Source organism: Rana temporaria, chromosome 2 (assembly GCF_905171775.1).
Source record: "Rana temporaria chromosome 2, aRanTem1.1, whole genome shotgun sequence".
NCBI classification, from domain to species: domain Eukaryota; kingdom Metazoa; phylum Chordata; class Amphibia; order Anura; family Ranidae; genus Rana; species Rana temporaria.
In genome coordinates, this window is record NC_053490.1 from 142,880,609 (window position 1) to 142,894,303 (window position 13,695).

General features: G+C 39.4%; 1 protein-coding gene across 1 annotated transcript in view; it reads left to right on the plus strand.

Moving 5' to 3' along the window:
* The first annotated feature begins 429 nt into the window (after window positions 1-429).
* HTR2A (5-hydroxytryptamine receptor 2A) overlaps window positions 430-13,695 on the plus strand; it is a 62,824-nt gene continuing 49,558 nt past the window's right edge. The window contains exons 1-2 of the mRNA XM_040341248.1: window positions 430-922; window positions 1,300-2,056. Coding sequence (XP_040197182.1) covers window positions 1,606-2,056 — 451 coding nt within the window. The 5' untranslated portion in view covers window positions 430-922; window positions 1,300-1,605. The remainder of the gene's footprint in view (window positions 923-1,299; window positions 2,057-13,695) is intronic.

The window sequence follows — 13,695 nt, forward strand, 5'->3', positions numbered from 1 at the left end:
ACTAACACCGCAAAAGATTATGTATGAAAGTCATGAGTGTCTTCAATATTCAAAACCACAGTCAGAGTAATTTTAAACTAGTATGTGGCAGACATCCCTCCTTAGTATAAAAGTAGCTTATGAGGATTGCATTGATGAAAGTCATGTTACTACACAACAAGTGAGCTGATTGCTAAAGACAGATAAAATAACTCATCAATCCAAAGCCTGAGGGCAATACAAGATCGCTTACCCATTTCATTATATTTGATATATGGATATATATTTAAACAAAAATAATAAAATTAAGCGCAATGTAATGAACTAACCCATAGTATTTGCTATGCAATGACATCGTTTTTTCTATGTCATTACACTGCATGGGGTTATTTTTAGCATTTTTTTTTCAGCTACTACACAAGCCATTCTTGCATTGTGCTGTGTAAATGATGAGAGGAGAGCACAGATTGGGAAAGCCTCGTAGCCCATTATTGCCAGTTTTGTGTATGCTGTTGCTACCTTGCAGTTTATGACATGGCTTGTAGTGGGAGGTCTGATAGACTGAACCAGGCACTCTGTAAGACATGACATTCCTGGTAAACTCACAGTGTAATCTCATTGCACACACAGACTGCTCTTTCTTGTTTAAGAGAGCTGCTGCCAATTGAGTTTTAATTAAAACCAAAACTGCATATTTATTTTTTCTAGACTTTTGGATCCTCTGGAGCATTACTCTACAATGTATAGTTGGAAAGCCAACAAGCTGAACAGATCAGTAAGGAGTAAACAAGTCCCCCATTGCAAGAACTGCTTCCAGTCTGAAAGGAACATGTGAAGCCCATAAATTGTGTTGGAAGAAGCACACAGAGAATACTCAGAGGATAGAAAAACATAAAGAAACAGAGGCAATAGACTGACATGGAATTCTCATCCTGCAACTACTGTGAGTTTTTATCATATGTTGTTTTCTGTTTTTTTGGAGCAATACTATTTATATGTTATGCTAACACATTGTTCTGACTTAATGTGATTTATTACAAATTTTTAAGTGCAAAAAAAAAAAAAAAATCAATATGAAAAACACAATAGAGTTTTTCACATAGCCGTAAAGTGAGTTAACGAGCTGATGAACAATATATTAACCTGCCAGACTTGAATGACTTTTCTTATTGATCATGACTTTTCTTATTGATCGTGTGTCAGATATAGACTTTCACGTTAAGAAAATCATATTGGAATTGAAATGCTGTCACTGACGTAACATTTTCATTCTCTACTGATTTTTTACTGGAGGTGTTACTATGTCTCCTGTTTTCTCAGATACTCCCGGAGGTGCAAGACCAAAACAAAGGAAGAAGGATTATAGTTTAGGATGACGTGGACTGGAGCAAAAGTTCATGGTCACACCATATAACCTCAAATCAACTTTTAAAAAAAATCTGGATTGAATTAAACTGCAATCTGATGACTGAGTTTAAAAGGAGCCGGAGAAAATTGTGTTAAACCCTCTGATCATGGGAGGGAACCTATGGATCTTATAGCACAATTCCCTAAGGAAGATGGATCATCGGTAAAACTCAGGACCAGCTATTATGAATCTCTCCTTTGTGGATTAAAATCAGACCAATGCTGGAGAAAAGATACCCCGTTCTGTTCTTTCAGATCATTTCTCCACAGAACTCGGGTTTAAGCATGGATATTCTTGACAAAGAGAAGCTTTTGAATGTCACCAAAAGCTCCCTGTTCCAATTGAACCATGAAAGGAAATTTTATAACAGTGATCTTGGAACAGGAGGAGCTAATATATCTGACAATTTCAACTGGACCCAGGGTTCGGAAAACTTGACACAGCTTTCTCCAGAAAGAAGTTCCTTTTCTTTAGAAAAAAACTGGCCAGCCCTGCTTACAGTCACAGTTATTGTGGTAACCATTGCTGGAAATATATTAGTGATCATGGCTGTCTCTCTGGAGAAGAAGCTTCAAAATGCCACAAATTATTTTCTCATGTCCCTTGCCATAGCTGATATGCTTATAGGCTTCCTTGTGATGCCCATCTCCATGTTAAACATACTCTATGGTAAGTAGTAGAACCCATTACACAAATGACTGCAGCAGGTTCCCAGTTCTAAACACATTATCTCTAAATACAATTTACAGTAAAACCTTGGTTTGAGAGTAACTTTGTTTGAGAGCGTTTTGCAAGACAAGCAAAATGTTTTAATACATTTTGCCTTGATATACAAGCGATGTCTTGATATAAGAGTAGCGCCATGTCACAACTGAGTATAAAAGAGAAGAGAGGAGCCTCTAAGTGTAACAATATGGTTACATTTAATGAAGGTACATCATTTAGCATTTAGCAAATTATTGCTTCACTTAGAGGTGACTCTCTTCTCTTGTATACCCTGTAAAAAAATGCTTTGATATACAAGTGCTTTGGATTACAAGCATGTTTCTGGAACGAATTATGCTCACAGTCCAAGGTTTTACTGTATTAGGAAGTTTAGGCAATAACAGTTAATTAGATTAAAATATGTTTTCCATTAAAAAGAAACTAAACAGGGAAGTAGATATATACATACATACATACATACATACATACATACATACATACATACATACATACTATTTGTATTCCAACGTATGCTTTGGTTAACCAATTCAGATTCTTATAAAAAAAAGTGATTAGCTTTTTCATTGGCTGAAAAAAAAAGAAAGTGCATGCTTAAATTATATATATGCCATGTTCCATGCCTGGTTGTATATAGAACCCAGATTAAACAGTACTAAATGTTCAGGAATTGTAGTTATACATTCGTAAAATAATGAATATATTATTATTATTATTATTATTATTATTATACAGGATTTATATAGCGCCAACAGTTTGCACAGTGCTTTACAATGCAGGGAGACACTACACCAACAGTACAATTCAAATCAATAGGGTTACATTCTTAAAATGAATAATATGGAGAATATATAAGGATAATGCACTGTAAACATCATAGTATGTAGTTTGGATTGACCGTAAAAATGAACTACACATAAATGTGCAACAGTTTTTGGCTTATTGTGTTATCCAGTTATTGTTTGAAACACAGTTAAAAGATGTACTTTTCTAATAATTATAGCTACTATTGCTTAAAATACTTTGATTACCTATTTGTCTATCTATCTATCTATCTATCTATCTATCTATCTATCTATCTATCTATCTATCTATCTATCTATCTATCTATCTATCTATCTATCTATCTATCTGTCTATCTGTCTGTCTGTCTGTCTGTCTGTCTGTCTGTCTGTCTGTCTATCTGTCTGTCAATTTGTCTATCTATCTATATTTATGGTCACTTAGCCACTTAGTAGGCAGCTGTATATTCACAAATGCAATATTGCTGTGTTGTTCAGTAATACCAGAGCACCCCTTACTGGTGAAAATGTATCTACTGCTACTATAATAATAAGAAAGAAACTCCAGTGTAGCTAACAATGATCTTGACAATTATAAAAATCCAAAGAATAAATAGAGTAAGCAGTTTAAATCTATTTTCTATCTAAGTCCGAAATATAAGAACCTTTCACCGTAATGAAATGTTCTCAAAATTGGAAAAAAAGCACATTGTTATTTTAAGATTAGCAATATTGGCCATCAGTTATTATAGATCAGTAAGGTATTTATCTGTTTATCTGGTCTAGTGGTCTTACCCCTTTGTGACATCTGTCTCCTCCCCTTGCCATGAGGGTTACCTTTTCTCCATTTATTATGCAGTTAATATTACAAAGTGTAAGGATAGTTATTACATTGATAATATCACACTATTCTTCCTTAAAGGACCGATAAACCTCAGATTGTTTATATACATCTAGATGTACTGTCTGTCAAGCTTCTGAGCCAAAACAATTTGAACAATGATTTAAACCCCCCCCCCCCCCCCCCTCCCCAAACCCCTAAGTCAAAACTTTTGATAATGGGAAGGCAGCAGAAGCTGCCAAATCATAACTATAAGCATAATGATTTTGCATTTGAACATCTTAAATGGGATATTAATTGGCAAGGAGCTCTATTTTTTCTCCAGCACATACAGCTGTTATGAGCAGATTAGGTATAAAGTGCCAAGATTAGCTGTAATAATGATACAATGAATGATTTTTCCACTGAAGACACCTGCGTAAGACACCTTTTTTATAAATAAATATACTGTAGGCAGCAATCATCTGTTTGACTGGCTATGCTGGCAATAATTTCAATAGATTTACAGTTTATGCGTGGCTAATTTGGACTATGAGTGTGACGTTCCAAGCAGGGTTAGCCCCTTTGTATGCTCTATACCAGTGATGGCGAATCTTGGCACTCCAGATGTTTTGGAACTACATTTCCCATGATGCTCAACTATACTACAGAGTGCATGAGCATCATGGGAAACGTAGTTCCAAAACATCTGGGGTGCCAAGGTTCGCCATCACTGCTCTATACAAACATTGCAGCATCCAGAACAAAAATATAGATTTAGATATCTACTAAAGTTGTATGCCATCCAGGTGGAACATATTATTGCATTACATACTTAAGGGACATCTTTTGATGTGACAACACTGAAGAAATGACACTTTGCTACAATGTAAAGTAGTGAGTGTACAGCTTGTATAACAGTGTAAATTTGCTGTCCCCTCAAAATAACTCAACACACAGCCATTAATGTCTAAACTGCTGGCAACAAAAGTGAGTACACTCCTAAGTGAAAATGTCCAAATTGGGACCAAAGTGTCTATATTTTGTGTGGCCACCATTATTTTCCAGCACTGCCTTAACCCTCTTGGGGATGAAGTTCACCAGAGCTTCACAGGTTGCCACTAAAGTCCTCTTCATGATGACATTGTGGAGCTGGTGGATATTAGAGACCTTGCGCTCCTCCACCTTTCCGTTTGAGGATGCCCCACAGCCACAGATGCTCGATAGGGTTTAGGTTTGGAGACATGCTTGGCCAGTCCATCACCTTTACCCTCAGCTTCTTTAGCAAAGCAGTGTCATCTGCGGCCCAGTCTCTGAAGAGAGGGATTCATGCTCTGCTTCAGTATGTCACAGTACATGTTGGCATTCTTGGTTCCCTCAATGATCTGTAGCTCCCCAGTAGCGGCAGCACTCATGCAGCTCCAGACCATGACACTCCCACCACCATGCTTGAACTGCCATGAGGTGCCATGTTGAACTTCAAGTGACCAGCATGAATGAGAGCGATAACACCAACTTTAACACACCTGCTCCCCATTCACACCTGAGACCTTTTAACACTAATGAGTCACATGAAACTGGGGAGGGAAAATGGCTAATTGGGCCCAATTTAGACATTTTCACTTAGGGGTGTACTCACACTTGTTGTCAGCGGTTTAGATATTAATGACTGTGTGTTGAGTTATTTTGAGGAGACAGCAAATTGACACTGTTATACAAGCTGTACACTCACTACTTTACTTTGTGGCAAAGTATAATTTCGTCAGTGTTGTCACATAAAAAAATATTTAAAAAAATGTGAGGAGTGTACTCACTTTTGTGAGATACTGGGGGTTATTTACTAAAGGCAAATCCACTTTGCACTGCAAGTGCACTTGAAAGTGCACTGAAAGTGCAGTCGCCGTAAATATGAGGGGGATCTGCAAGGAAAATAAAAAACTGCATTTTAGCTTGCACATGATTGGATGATAAACTCAGCAGAGCTTCCCCTCATTTCAGATCTACCTCTCAGATTTACAGTGACTGCACTTCCAAGTGCACTTGTAGTGCAAAGTGGATTTTCCTTTTCTTAAATAACCCCATTGTATATTAAAAATATGTTACTGTAACATTTTAGGAAATTGTCAAAACGGTTAAAATAAAGTTGGTTTGTGAAACTCACAATTGGCTTCAGCACACACTTTTTTGACACTATTCACACATATTTTATGATAAATAAACGTAGTTTATATTTATATTTCAAGGAAAATATATTGACAAACAATTTGCATTGCCATGATGTCTATACATTGTAGAGACCAACTATATGGTAGTATTTGTACTAAAAATATAAATACAAAAATATGACACTTTACGCTATTGGTATATAATACTAAGCGCAATTAGTATTATATACCAATTAGAATACACACAAATAAATATCAGGTTCCTTAGACATTCCTTTGTGTTTTTAGTTTATTGGAGTTTTCTTAACCACTTAACCCCCGGACCATATTGCTGCCCAAAGACCAGAGCACTTTTTGTGATTCGGGTTGTGCGACATGGCTCCCAAACAAAATTGGCGTCCTTTTTTTTCACACAAATAGAGCTTTCTTTTGGTGGTATTTGATCACCTCTGCGGTTTTTATTTTTTGCGCTATAAACAAAAAAAAGAGCGACAATTTTGAAAAAATGAATATTTTTTACTTTTTGCTAGAATAAATATCCCCCAAAATATATCAAAAAACTTTTTTTTCCCTCAGTTTAGGCTGATACGTATTCTTCTACATATTTTTCGTAAAAAAAGTCGCAATTAGCGTTTATTGATTGGTTTGCGCAAAAGTTATAGCGTTTATAAAATAGGGGGTATTTGTATGGCATTTTTATTAATATTTTTTTTTTACTACTAGTAATGGCGGCAACCAGCGATTTTTTTTCGGTACTGCAATATTATGGCGGACTTTTTGGACGCTTTTGACACATTTTTGTGACCATTGGCATTTTTATAGCGATCAGTGCTATAAAAATGCATTGGAATACTATAATAAATCCCACTGGCAGTGAAGGGGTTAACACTAGGGGGCGGGGAAGGGGTTAAGTATGTTCCCTGGGTGTGTTCTTACTGTGGGGGGGGGTGGCCTCACTATGGGAAATCACTGATCTTCTGTTCATACGTTGTATGAACAGAGGATCAGCATTTCCCCCACCCCCCCTGACAGGACCGGGAGTACACACACAGCTCCCGGTCCCTGCTCTGTAACGAGCAATCACGGGTGCCCGGCGGCGATCGCGCCCGCCGGGCACGTGCACGGGACTAGGGGGCGAGCGGGGGGCGCACGCCCCTAGTATCCTGCGAGAGAGCCGACGTAGAGCTACGGGCTCTCGCGCAGGGGAGCCAACCTGCCGCCGTAAAACGACGGCGGCAGGTCGGCAAGTAGTTAAAGTATAACTTTAAACTAAAATAATTTGCTTTGTGGAGAAGATTAGAACCTTTGTGTAAACTGGATATACACTATACAACATTTGTTGTTCAATCTCCTTTAGATTTAACGTCAACTATGTAGTGCAAGAGCATGCGTGATTGCATACAAATTAAAAATGGGTTTAGGTTTGTTTGACCTCATATTATATAGTTTTGGTAAATCTAAAGGAAAAATTCTAAAGAAAATTGTATAGTGTGTACTGTATCCAGCTAAAAGCGGAGCTCCACCCAAAAATGGAGCTTCCGCTTTTCAGAACCCTCCCCCCTCCGATGTCACATTTGGCACCTTTCAGGGGAGGGGGATGCAGACACACCCCTACCCGCACCCCCCCCCCCCCTGTGGGCGTGCTGCACAGGTAAGTGTCCATTTTTTAAAAGTCAGCAGCTGCAGTAAAAATGGCGTAACCTCAGTTTTAAGAGAGGATATGCCCTGCTTCCTCCTCCTGGGACCGTGGTCACCAAGGAAGGAATTGGGAACACATACTGTATAGCAATAGAAATCCTTTATAGCAGAGTGGAGAAGGATTATATCATGACGTTTTTAATCTTGTATCTGTCACCTTTGGAGAAATTTCAATCACAGAGGCAGTTGTCACCCATATGCCTTGTACAGACGACCAAACATGTCTGCTGAAACTGGTCCGCGGGCCAGTTTCAGCAGACATGTTTGGTCGTGTGTATGGGGCCATAGAGAAAGAAAGTGAAATCATCCCAATGCAAAATAGGTTCAAATTGTTATATCCATTGCTGAAGGAAAAAAGGTTGATCTGTTATACTTTAAACATTTTCCCAACTAGTGTTTACAATTAGAAAGCCTTAAGATATTGTGGTCATATCATTTGTGACGTAACCTGTAAGAGGTCTTACTTTACATGCCACGCCTAGTTTTAAGTTTTTAGTTATTATGAAAAATATAAAAAAAAGTGTACAATGATAAAACTACCACTTCAGTTATGAACGTCCAATCAAGATAAAAACAAAACAAAAAAAAAAAACATTTCATTTCAGATACTTGTTAAATCTCACTGGTTACCATTTAGCTATAGCTTATTTGTTACTGCACATTTAAGAGTGATAGCAAATGTCTAACTGGCCTGTTGCTAAAAAAAAACATCAATTATCAGTTTAGTAAATTCTTTGTTTTAAACATGTTATTAATCTTATTAGGAAAAATATGAAGGACACAGAAAACAGAAGATACATTTAAATCTAAGCCGTTAACCTGAAATATAAGCCACAGTCTCAAACGTTACATATTAGGACATGCTTACACAAGCTTGTTTTCCAAATTCGTTCCTGTGTAGGAAAAGAATATGATAGGAAATTATTGTTTCAGCATATATAAATTAAAAAATATGCAGGTTTCCTGTTTCATTTTATGAATATCTAATAATTTTTTAGTGCCTAATGTTTAGTTTTTATAGCGCTTTACTTGTTTCTGTGATCATAGATACTATTAAATTGAAAGGATAGGCCTCAGTTCAAAAACATAGTAAAGGATCATGGTTAAAGGTAAAAGGGATAAGATGGGGTAGTGGGTGGTTGAGAGAGTAGCACTCAGGTGTACTCCTGCACTGCTAAGAGCACTAGAAAACATACAGTACAATGCAATAACACAACCTACATTTACAGTAGTGGATTGAGACACAACTTAGCTGCTGCTACTATTATTAAAACAGATGGTGATGCTGAAGTCAGATGTATGTCTTCAAAGGCCATCAGTTAAATTTTTTTTTTTTTATGATGTCTTGTCAGTGCTTTTATGTGTGGACAGTATTTATTTTTTACTATAAGCAAATTGCATCTTATTCTCATTTCCTTACTATCATGGAGGCATGTACCTGTATGAGGAGCCAGAGGTGATGAGGGTTGCCTCTTGCACCATTCCTATCTGAGCAAACCTGAAAGCTAAGACAGGGGTTTACAAGGCTGATAGAAGTGTACATGTGCCTTAGTGCAGGAGCTAGTCACTGGAACTTGTAAGATGTAAGATCAGATGTGCAGAAGTATAGCTGTTAATGCACCAAGGATTCACCAGGTACAGGTAGCGTCAGATCACAGACAAAATTTGATAACAGACAAGTAGCAAAGCACCAAATCCTAAGCAGGATCAATGCTGGGAACAAGTAGAGGTCAGCAACGTGCGAGCAGCAAGGGTAAAAGTTGGCAAACAGAGTTTTGATCAGAGGTCAAGGCTAAAGTTGGTAAAGGAGGTAATCAGGAACTGTTGGTAGATACAGGAAATCCAAGAGAGGCCAGGCAGAGCAAGATCAGTAACAAAGGTCAAACACAAGGTTTAAGATCAGAGATCACAGGAATACAGCTGAAAGACCATTCAGCAATGAGCTAATGCATGACTCCGGTTTATATTGCCCACTTGATGCCAAAGACCAAAGTGGACATGAATGTACACATTGAATTGCTAAGTTTTTATCCATAAACTTATACACATGTGTACAAATGCAATGACTGGCGCAATGCTCCTTACTCATTACGCATGTTTTTTCCATCCTACACTTAAAATAGCCTGATACACAGCCAAAATACTGTTAGCCGGATTCAGAAAGACTTACGACGGCGTATCAGTAGATACGCCGTCGTAAGTCCGAATGCGCGCCGCCGTATATTTAAGCGTATTCTGGAAACCAGATACGCTTAAATTTGGCCAAGATACGACCGACGTAAGTCTCCTACGCCGTCGTATCTTATGTGCATATTTACGCTGGCCGCTAGGGGCGTGTACGTGGATTTACGCGTCGAATATGTAAATGAGCAAGATACTCTGATTCACGAACGTACGTACGCCCGTCGCAGTAAGATACGCCGTTTACGTAAGACATACGCCGGCGTAACGATAAACCACCAAAAAGATGGCGCAGCCCATGCAAGGTATGGATGACGGAACAGCCGTCGTATTTTACATCGTTTGCGTAAGCATACGGGAATGGGGCTGGGCGTAGGTTACGTTCACGTCGAAAGCATTGAGCCGACGTTGTTTCGTAGGGAGTATTTGCAAAGTGATTCTGAGAATGCGCGCGCATGCGTCGTACGAACAGCCCTCATTTACATGGGGTCACAGTTAATTTAAATGTAGCCCGCCCACTACATGCCTACTTTGAATTAGGCGGGGTTACGCCGGCCCATTTGCGCTATGCCGACGTAACTCACGGAGCAAGTGCTTTGTGAATACTGGCCTTGCCTCACTATTTTACGTTGGCGTAGTGCAAATATGATGCGGTACGCCGAACTAAAGATGCGCCCTCCTATGTGAATCTGGCTATGTATGTTGTATTTATTTTTATATATATATATATATATATATATATATATATATATATATATATATATATATATATATATATACTATATTGTCAAAAGTATTGGGATGCCTGCCTTTACACGCACATGAACTTTAATGGCATCCCAGTCTTAGCCCACTCTTTGCAGCTATAACAGATTCAACTTTTCTTGGAAGGCTGTACACAAAGTTTAGGAGTGTGTCTATGGGAATTATTTGACAATTTTTCCAGAAGTGCATCTGTCAGGTTAGGCACTGATGCTGGCCTCGAAGGCCTGGCTTGCAGTCTCCGCTCTAATTCATCCCAAAGGTTTTCTACCGGGTCAGGACTCTGTGCAAGCCAGTCAAATTCCTCCACCCCAAACTTGCTTATCCATGTCTTTATGGACCTTGCTTTTTGCCAAAATCATTTGGTGGAGGATGGATTATGGTGAGGGGTTGTTTTTTTAGGGGTTGGGGTTGGCCCCTTAATTTCAGTGAAGGTAACTCTTAAAGCATGAGCATACCAAAACATTTTGGACAATTTCATGCTCCCAACTTTGTGGGAACATTTTGGGGATGGCCCCTTCCTGTTCCAACAAGACTGAACCAGTGCACAAAGCAAGGTCCAGCCAGTCCTACTGGACATCACAGATAGGTTAGTGTAGTCTCCTCTCTACTGCAGTTACATACAGTAATTTTGCTTAAACATCTCCCAGCATGTGACTGGAAAAGAAAGAAACAGCAGAAGACCAATGTGATCTTCCAGCATGTAAGGTCACGGAACCAGATTGTCTGAGAGTGCTTACTCTTTCCTTGTCTGAATGCTGATGTATGGGGGGTTGCAGGGGGCCAAAATAAATACGGATCCATGTACTTACATTATTTGCAATAAGCTCATTATGTAATACTTACCTTAGATCTAAGCCCCTGCAGCCGTCCTCATTCACCGCTCGGCGGCCGGCATCTCTCCCGGGTGATACTTCCGAGTATCGCGGCCGGAGATGCGATAACATCACTCCCGCGCATGTGCCGCTAATCACGACACGGCCTCCTTTAGGAACAGTACAAACGCCGTTGCTAAAGTGCGCCTGTGCCGTTGACATTGGCGCCTGTGATTTTTGTAAATATCTCCTAATCCGTGGAGGTTTAGAAGAAATTTCAAGCACCTACAAGTAAGCCTTAATCTAGGCTTACATATAGGTTAAAGTCAGGGGTCAAGTCCTGGGGAAAAAAGTGTGGGAACTCCCACCCAAGATCCACTCCCCCACCAAAAAAAAAAATTATATGCTCATATGCATAATTACTAAACCGCATGTTTTTCTTTAAGCAAGTTCTTTCTAAATCCCGCGAAAACTTGCGGCAGACCTCTGCAATGTCTCCTGGGAACAATGACAAAAGCTCCCAGGAGACATTGCGGCATCGAGGAAGTGACGGAATACCCGCACACTACCCGATGAATCCATATACAGGAAGCGGCCAGTAACATAAAGGATTACTAAGGTTCGCCTGCCCCTGACAGTGACTCGAGCTGGGCATCGCCGCTTAGTGATGGATTGGCTCGGGCGGCTTGGCTGCTCTAGTCCTGCAAAGGGAACTGCGTTCCTGCTGAGAAAAAAGTGCAGGAACTCCGTTCCCACGCGTTCCCGCAGGACTTGAGCCCTGGTTAAAGTGGTTGTAAAGGGTTTACAACCACAACAACTTGTTGTCAGGAGTGTGAGTGTCCTTCCAATGGAATTTAATTGGCTTGCAAGCATAGAAGCAAACCAAACAAAACAATATCCTAGCAAAAGAGCTGTAACTAAATGCACTGATGGTGCCAAGAAGCATCACATAATATGCAAAAGGGGCAGTGAAGCACAAGCTTCATGTAAGGAAGTAAGAAAAATACTTTTATTAGGTCTGGATCTTTAAATTATGAGTACTTAGTCCTACCTTTTATAAATCAAGCTGATGTGTAATAAAATCTATTAATACATTTAAACTGCATTAATCTGCCCATGGTGCTTATAATGGCAGCAAACATTTTTTGTTGTACATTGTCCCATGCATCCTCAGTGAGAAATGGTGAAGGGTTGAGAGCTGTCAGTTTGGAGCAGATAATACAGTTTCTTGATCACCCACCATTAGGAGAGATCTTTTTAGCAAAGTATGTTGAATGGTCACTGACAGAGATTTAAATTGCCTAAAAACACATTAAAGGGTATTTAAAAATAAAGAGCATCTTATTGGGCATATAGTGTATTTCAAGAATTAAAAAATGAAGAATGATCCATTAAGAAAGAGAAGCAACAAATATTTAATACCCACTAGTAAGGCCCCTTTCACACGGGGCAGGGGAGGTGCGGTGGCGGTATAGTGGCGCGATTATTATTATTTTTTTAAAATCATTTATTTTTATTTGATTTTCATAGTTCAGCTCTTGACAGGTACAAATTACATAATTACAAAATAAAGAAATAGCAAAATACAATAAGAGCCGGTTCACACACAGCCGACACGACTTTGGGGGCGACTCGGCAAGGCGATCTCAAGGCGTCTTGAGAGGCAACTTGCAAAATGACTTCAGTATTGAAGTCAATGCAAGTCGCCCCGAATCGCCCCCAAAGTAGTACAGGAACCTTTTTCTAAGTCGGAGCGACTTGCGTCGCTCCTATTAGAACGGTTCCATTCACTACAATGGGACGCGACTTGTCAGGCGGCTGTGTCGCCTGACGAGTCGCCCAAGTGTGAATCGGGTCTTAGTGTACAATAAGGAAAAAGTGTACTGTTATGTTAAGACAAAAAAGGGTATCTTCTTCCTATTATTTCCCCTTGTGTCTGTTCCCTTGTGACTCCCTTCCCCCCCTCCCTACCCCATCCCTAAGGAACGTACCTCCCTTGTAATTGCCTAACCTAGGAAGAGGATGGATCACACAGATATACTCAGTGCGTCCTTAGGTTATTTAGGTTACCCCAGATGACGATCGTTGGATCGAAATGCGTCGGGACCCGCTGACCCCACTGTTCACCATTATACATGCCTGTATCTTCATGTGATATGTGAGTGTGATATTTTTACTTTTTTATCATCAGTAAAAAGTTTTATACAGTATCACACTATGTCTATTTTCCTTTTTCTTGATTATCATTCTCTGAACCCCCGGATTCACTATTGGTGAGCTTATCTGCTCATTTGTGCTGAATTTTGCTCTCTTTGGTCCGTGTTCACCTATACTGCAACAAAATTGGATACATCCTCCCATA